This window comes from Myripristis murdjan, chromosome 17 (assembly GCF_902150065.1).
Source record: "Myripristis murdjan chromosome 17, fMyrMur1.1, whole genome shotgun sequence".
Lineage (NCBI taxonomy): Eukaryota > Metazoa > Chordata > Actinopteri > Holocentriformes > Holocentridae > Myripristis > Myripristis murdjan.
Window position 1 is genome coordinate 7,656,813 of NC_043996.1, and position 7,634 is coordinate 7,664,446.

Genomic DNA, 7,634 nt, shown 5'->3' on the forward strand with positions numbered 1-7,634 from the left:
CGCAGTTTAACTCTTTAAAATTCAGGAGCCCACGCATTAGCTTTTATTTTCAAATGTTTTTTTTTGTTTTTTGTTTTTTTTTTTTCACCCTACTTGGTGCACTCGTTTGATTGGACCTGACATGAAAAAAACAAAACAATACAAAAAAAATGTGTGACTCTACTTTCTGCTCTGAAATGTTTAAACAACCCACAACCCTCATCAAATACCACTATAGTAGCTATATACTGACACTGTGCACTGGTGAGTGTAGCTCTCTGTGAAATGCAGCTCACAAACACTGACACTTTGCCCCGGGTCGGACTTTGACCCAATCACTCTGTCGGAACGATGAAATATTTGTTTGAAGTGGGCCAAAGACAAATCGACACAACTTCAGGCTGAAACTGAAAGCTTCACACAACTTCCAGACAACAAAAAACACTGATTACACATTAGTGGGCTTTCATGTGGGTAGTTACTGGAGTTGACGTAGGTTCCTTTGGTTGACAGGTTGATTGTTTTTGGAGTAAGGCAGGTACAGTGACCTCCTCCTGCTGAGTGACATTGATTCTGGCTCTGTGCCTTCTTCATAGACAGAGCCAGGGGGGCTAGTTATCACGTGGTGGTCCAAAAGCCTGATCTAGGCATAGTAAAGTAAATATTGCTCAGTAATGAGATCAATACCACCAAGGAGAGTGTAGTGGAGGGCGAGGGGTGGGGGCACATTTTTCTAAAAAGCACTCATCTTTTGACTGACAGTATGTGAGAGTTAAATTTTCTGTTAGTTTTTTTTTTTTTTTTTTTTTTATTGAGGCTTGAGAAGACGTGCTCACGGCAAACATCGGATTAAAACAGACACGAATCTGAAGTTGTGAGCATTTTCCTCGCTATATCCAACATTCAAAGACTGAAGCCAAGTTTTGTTTTTTGACTACATTTGAATCATGATACAATTACAAATTTGATTATTTCAAAAATGTGCTATATCATGCCATGGTGATAATGAGAATGAATACTGACATGGATGTTGATTAATGCCTGGTATTTCTCCAGTGTCATTGTTTAAGATAGCTAAAGTTACAGATTTGTTGATTTGTGTCTTTATAGGTAGATTATACCCTCTGGTTGCCTATTGTGGTACTTGTCCTGACTCATAACTCTTACACAACTGTGTGTGTGTGTTTGTGTGTGTGTGTGTGTCAGTCTCTCTCTGTTTGTTTTGGGGGAAGTGCTTAGTCAACCCAAAGGGCTTTAAAAGCAACAGGGGTCCTCTGCCTGTTTATGTGGGTCACAGAGAGAGAGAAGACAGAGAGGTCAGTGTTTCCTTTTTTTTTTAACTCGTATTTGACATTTATTCCAACTTGCATCAACCAATTGATAAGCAGTACGTCTTAAAGGCTTTAACAAATATATATCATCTTGTCATCCATGTACAGGTGTAGATCTTGGGATTTATTTATTGATGTATTCATTCAAAATAAGCGATTCATCATCACTTGTGCATGTTTTCGTAGAACGGCTACAAAAGTTGCATTTCAAAAAAACTGAAAAAGCGTATTCTTTTGCCTTTTGAAGCTGGATCGTTTTGAAATGTGATTAAATTTAGTTTGTGAGCTTGGTTTGTGGGTCACATAAATGAGCAGTACGCCACAAGAGGCTGTGTTTTATGGGAATTTTACAGCAGCTACGGGGTAAAGCATGCTTCTCACATGCAAGCTGGCCCTGCAAGAGAATCCCCAAGATTTTTTTTTGATTGCATGGCGCAATGGCACAGGTGTTAAAAATACCTGAATGATCTGGGGTGAATATGTGATCTTTTCTAGAGCGTGTTTGCACAGGGAATGTAGCCTCTGGACATCACCTCCTCAGTCATCAAGGCTCTCTTGTCTTTGTCCCCGTCTTTCTCTGTCTTCCTGTCTACGTGCTCGTCTGCTTGTCCGGCCCTTTGTTCCTAATTATTGCGTCTGTTAATGTAGCTGTTTGCCCCACAACAAACTCTTTTCAGGGATTATTTCCACATGTGATGAGAGAGACAATGCAGGCTCGCTTTTAATTATTTTGGGATCAGACTGCCCGCCCGTTTTGGCTGAGGGGAAACCTGCCAAAGCTCGACTCTGCTGCGTCCAGCCAAGAGGCCCGTCTGCACGTGTTGCACGCCACCGTCACCTCCACACTGAGTTCATGTCTTTTGGCTCACGAGCTCAAAAACTTTAGCTTCTTAGTGAAGTTACTGGCTGATGCTGACAGAACTTTCAGGATCCTGTTTTAGTTATTATCACGGTTTTAGATGTTTAGGACAAAGAAACAGTCATACATTTGTCTCTTATGAACATACTAGCATAGCAACAATAATGACAGGTAGCCATTGTAACTATTACCTTATTGGACATGTTGCATTTTTGAACATCAGTATCATGAAGCTCTGTAGGGAGGAAATGCTGATCCACAGCCACCGACTACTGAAAAGAGAAAATGAGTGCAGTACAGTGTTTTGGCCAGTGGAGGGCAGTGCTGAGCATTTTTAAACACTGCAGCCCAGAATATATGGCGGTCATTGGGGCTAAATGCTGTAAAACAATCTCTACATGATTCCAGATATTTACCAGGACTGTTACTGTCATTATTACATGGCCCAATAGTTATAATGAGGACATTAGTATAAGATGTGAAATTGATAATTGCAATTTCCACTAGCACTCAGGCTATGTTTTGTTGACTGGCTGCACAACCACGAGGATTTTTTTTTTCCTGAATGTTTCCAGATTTCACATAGAAATGTCATATGGTAATTTTCACGAATACAAATAGAATTACCAATGGTAAAAAAAACAAACAAAAGAGAAATGTGTTTGTGGTAAAAGTCCCATTGACTGCTGTTCATTTTATTTTGCTTAGTGCTCTACATCGCCCCCTGGAGTTGGACTTGCGTTCATCCAGGACAATATCTAATTGTGATACCTTAGTGTAAGCACTGTAAACACATGAGGCCATGGTTAAGACAGTGGCTGCCCTCTATCTCACACCAGTGCTACAGTATTTTTTATTTTAATTTTCTCAAAATTAAGAGCTCTATGGGGAGGGATTTTTACGAAGGTCCTAAATTCCTCCCGCTATTTACGGTTCCTAGAAACTTAAAGTTGTCACTCCATTTTCCCTGGAAATGCTGTGTGCATATGTTTTTGTGTCTTAAAGCAGGTTTCCAGTGTGCTGTAAAGTAATTATAACAGTGTCTCAGAATTAATATGGTAACAATTAATTCATGTGAGAATGCTCTACATAGCACCTTTAAAACACTGAACCAAGTGTCCTCCAGTCTCAATAACTTGGACTGACACAGATGTCTTTGTCCTCAGGTAGGTCCAGTCTAGGCAGCCAGAGAGAGACAATGCGCTCTCTCGTGTTGGTGTGGCTGTGTGCGGCCCTGCCAGGTCTGCTCTGCACCCTGGCAGTCTCTCTCGAAGTAGAAGGGGACAAGGACCCCTCCAGGATCTGCAAGCCTGCCCCCCACTGGGAGGTGCAGGGAAAGGCACCCATGCAAGAGCTGGTGGGAAACGTGGTTGTGGTGGCGCTGCTGAAGGCCAGCTGACAGTTCTGTCTCACTCAGGCCACCAAGTAAGATAACACACCTGACCGTGACATAGTGTAAACGGCCCATATCAGCCTTAAATACTAAAGCAGTCAAGATGGAGGTTAAGTTAGTGCGATAACAACCAGCAACAAGGTGCAGACAATTGTCAGTCAAGCCCAATTTGGGCCATCATGCATCATTCATTGACTAAGCTTTTATATTCCCACGTTCAAGCAGTCCAAAGTGGGTTACCACAACGTTTGTGATTAATTTGTGTTAACTTAATATTTTTACTTCAATAAAAAAAAAAAAAAAACTTTTTCTTGCAAGGGTAAGGATCATTTAACAATCCAGAATGAGCATTTACTTCTCAGATATTTAAGAGCTGAGTGGATTAGCAGTTCTGTGGAATCAGACGACCATTCATCGTAATTCACACAATGCAGGGGTATGAATAGGTTCTTAATTTAAAGAGTGCCTGAAACTTTCAGGCATGTTGCACTTATGGCTACACCCAGTCGGGGTTGTGGAAGCAGGTTGTTTGCCATCAACAGCTGCTGAAAATACAGTACCTGCTTGGGTGTGGAGGTTTCAGCCCCTAGAGGGCAGTGCAGCAAACCTTTTCTGCCTTAAGTGATTTAGTATGGAGTTACTCTGAAGAATATTTACTGTAATAGGCCTATTAGCTCCTAGAATCTAGTCCAGTGAAGCATCCTTCCTAAATTCAAGTGAATACTGGAGTTTTTCTAGCTTTATTAATTTGATAATCATTACATCTCTGATGAGTGTTTTAATAATGCTGTTTGTTTGTTTGCAAGAGGAACTGCGCACTGATTTCAGTTGGGAGTTGACATTTGTTCCTCTTCTCTCTTTCCCTCCCCCTGTAGACTCGGAGGCCTGCGTGACAAGCTGAACCGCAGCAACTTGACCGACGTGTCCTTCCTGATAGTCAACGAGCGCGAGCCTCTGTCCAGGGCCATGTACTGGGAGCTGAAGAGAAGAGCGCCCCCTGGCATTCCCGTCTACCAGCAGGCTCCGCTGCAAGACGACGTGTGGGAGGTCCTGGATGGTGATAAAGATGACTTCCTGGTGTACGACAGGTAGGCCCCAGCCCCTGGACGTAAGAGCCTCTGACCACGAGCAGCATCACTAAAGTGGGTCTTCACAAGGAGGCTGGAGTTGCACAAAAAGGGTTGGAACTCTGATGTCAATCCACCGTGCAAACATAAACCGCACAGCAAGTTCACGCCTCAGCAGCATTGACATATTTGTGTCAAATTTTAAGAACTCATTACTCTTTTTAGCCTCTTTCATATTTCAAAATCATATTTATCCCTCACCCCCTCTCGCTCCACTTTGCCAAATTCTGCCCTTGCTGTATGAAAAGGATTGCATCCAAAAATTTATGACGGGTAAAGAGAACCAACCTCTCCTTGTAGTTTTTCAATGAATTGTGACTCATCCCACCAGCTTTTTTTTTTCTTTTAAATATGAATAGCCATCACACCGGGATAGAGAGCAGGAGATACACTAGAAAGGAGCTTTTGGCACAGCATTCAACCCAAGGCCAGCAGAGGAACATGAATCTGAATATTGAAAATTATTACTAGATCATCTTGGGCTTGTGGAAACAAAGAAAGCAACTCCTCTTAGAATCTCACCGTGTGTTTCTGTCCCTGTCTCCCATCTAGATGTGGCCTGCTGACCTTCCACATCGTCTTACCTTACAGCTTCCTATATTATCCCTACGTAGAGGCTGCAATCAGAGCCACCTATATGAAAGATATCTGCCAATGTGTGAGTAAACACACACACACACACACACACACACACGAATGCTGTGAAAACAAACTCAAGAAGTACCTGCAGAAAAGAATGAGCGTCGGGCTGGCACACAAAGTGTTAAAGTAATATTCCTATGTTTCCTTTGATAAAAAGTAGTAGTAGTACAGTTACTAAACAAAAAACATCTCACCCCAGCAATGTCTCAATTTATTTATGTATTTATATATTTATTTATTTTCATAATTAGTCAAAGATTGAGCTAGTTCAGTTGAGAGATGGTAGAGGATTTTTCTCAAGTATTCTCATTACAATTATGGAACAAAAGAATGACAAAAACATCAGAGTTATCCAAAGACAAATAGGATATATTTGCCAGTTTGGAGGATGCAATGGAAAAGGCATTTCATTTATTTGTTCCCACATATAAAAATTATAGTGGGAAAAAAATAATCATTTGTTGGCAGGGCTTATTACTTGACAGGGCTTGTCAAGAAGCTCTCCAGTGGTTACACCAGAATAGAGCAAATTGCTGCTCCCAGGGAGTCAAAAGTGCATGAATTATATTATTTCACTAAACATGTAATGACTAATAGATTGTTTTTTTTTTTAATAATGAGCCCAGTGCTGGTGATCATGCTTCACATATACATACATACTAGATTTTTCGAGCATCTGTTTATTGCTTCTTAATCATATCATGTGGTTTGTTACTAAAACACTGGTATTTTGCCTTTTCCAGGCCAATTACACCCTGCCTGCTGGTGGGAACAGCACCAGGGGGATGAACCACACATCCAGTGACAAAACTACACCACCCACAATCCAAGTGAGCACCGACGCTCCTCCAACTGGTCCTCACGACAGCCATCATCATCATCATCATCATCCTCATCATAATCATCATCATCACCATGCCGTTCATCAGCATCCTCCCCGCATTCACCACGATCCAAGCCCGAATAAAAATCACAGTCAAGCTGTCGATCCAAGTCAGAATCAAACTCTTCATCATCATCATCATGACCATCACAGTTATCCACACCAACACCGTCATCATCCTGTGAATACGCAGGGTGCTGGTTAAATCTCTATTACCTTTTCTGTCTTTTTAGTTACTTACTTCATTAGCTAGCATTTTGGCTTTTGTACGGCGCAATATATTTTGTGTTAAAATTAGAGATGTTTGCTATGATGCTGTTTTTGATGTGATGAATCATGAACCTGACGCACTGTGATGCACTAGATGGCATTAATGTGATGTAATTGTGCTTTTATTTGAAGATTGGGAATATGAATCTCCGTATTATCTATAACATATCAACAAATCATATACAGACTTGGAATGAGAAAAAATGACATTAACTGCATTTCATAGTCATGCAAGAAACTATACTAACAGATGATTAGACATAGATGATATTTTTGGCCTGAAACTTTACACATCACTTCCCAAATTCCCAAACGACAGCAGCAGTTTATATGTTTAATGCAAACAAGTTGAATCCGTCCTGGGCAGTAATGTGACTGTGGCTCTCTCTGCTGGCGGGGCCGCATGTCTCGGCTTTGTGTGGATGAAGGGACCGGGTCTTTCCCGTCTCCTCCCGCTAATGAAGCCCACGGTTTTAAACCTGCCTTGCAGGAGGCTGCAGGTGGATGTGTGAGGAGAGATGGGATGGACCAGCTGGCACCTCAGGTCGGACAGAGTTACGGGACGGCATGCGGCACCACCCAGCAGACCTCAGTTAAATTACTGTCCAAACTGGATTCAGTTTCCTCTTCCCTACTACTTTCCTACGTGTGTCACTTCTAGTTCTTGCTGGACAGGACATGAAGGCGATGTGCTGTGATACTAACAAGTCCAGTGTCAGTCTTTACCCAGATGGGTGTGTTGACAGAATTTGGGAAGTGGTGGAGTTTATTTCATTATCATATTATAGATTGGTAAAGGGACTATAGCAGTACTATTGGTGTCATCGCTATTGGATTCAGTTATTTTTCATTTTTAGACTTGCAGAACTAAGTGAGTGTGTGCATATATTATGCTGTAGCCACAGTAATGGATTCAAGTAGCACACTGAGCAGCAGTGTTGCTGCATGTGGCTCCTGTCAGTATCTGAATCCAGTTTCAGTAACATTCAGTTCACATCAGCTGAATAGAGCAAGAATGTCATCAACTGAGTAGATAACACTACATGAAATGTAACATTTATTCTCGGCTGCTCGCTTTTCATCTCATGAGTCGCTTGAATGTAGAATGAGTTTTTAAATCATTTTTGAATTAAATAGGATACATTTTCAA

General features: G+C 41.5%; 1 protein-coding gene across 1 annotated transcript; it reads left to right on the plus strand.

The window, feature by feature from the left end:
• The first annotated feature begins 1,186 nt into the window (after positions 1-1,186).
• selenop2 (selenoprotein P2) lies at positions 1,187-7,634 on the plus strand. The gene is made up of 5 exons (XM_030075181.1): positions 1,187-1,295; positions 3,336-3,594; positions 4,438-4,650; positions 5,242-5,347; positions 6,075-7,634. Exons 2-5 carry the CDS (start codon positions 3,368-3,370, stop codon positions 6,417-6,419), a joined length of 891 nt encoding a protein of 296 aa, XP_029931041.1. The 5' UTR covers positions 1,187-1,295; positions 3,336-3,367; the 3' UTR covers positions 6,420-7,634.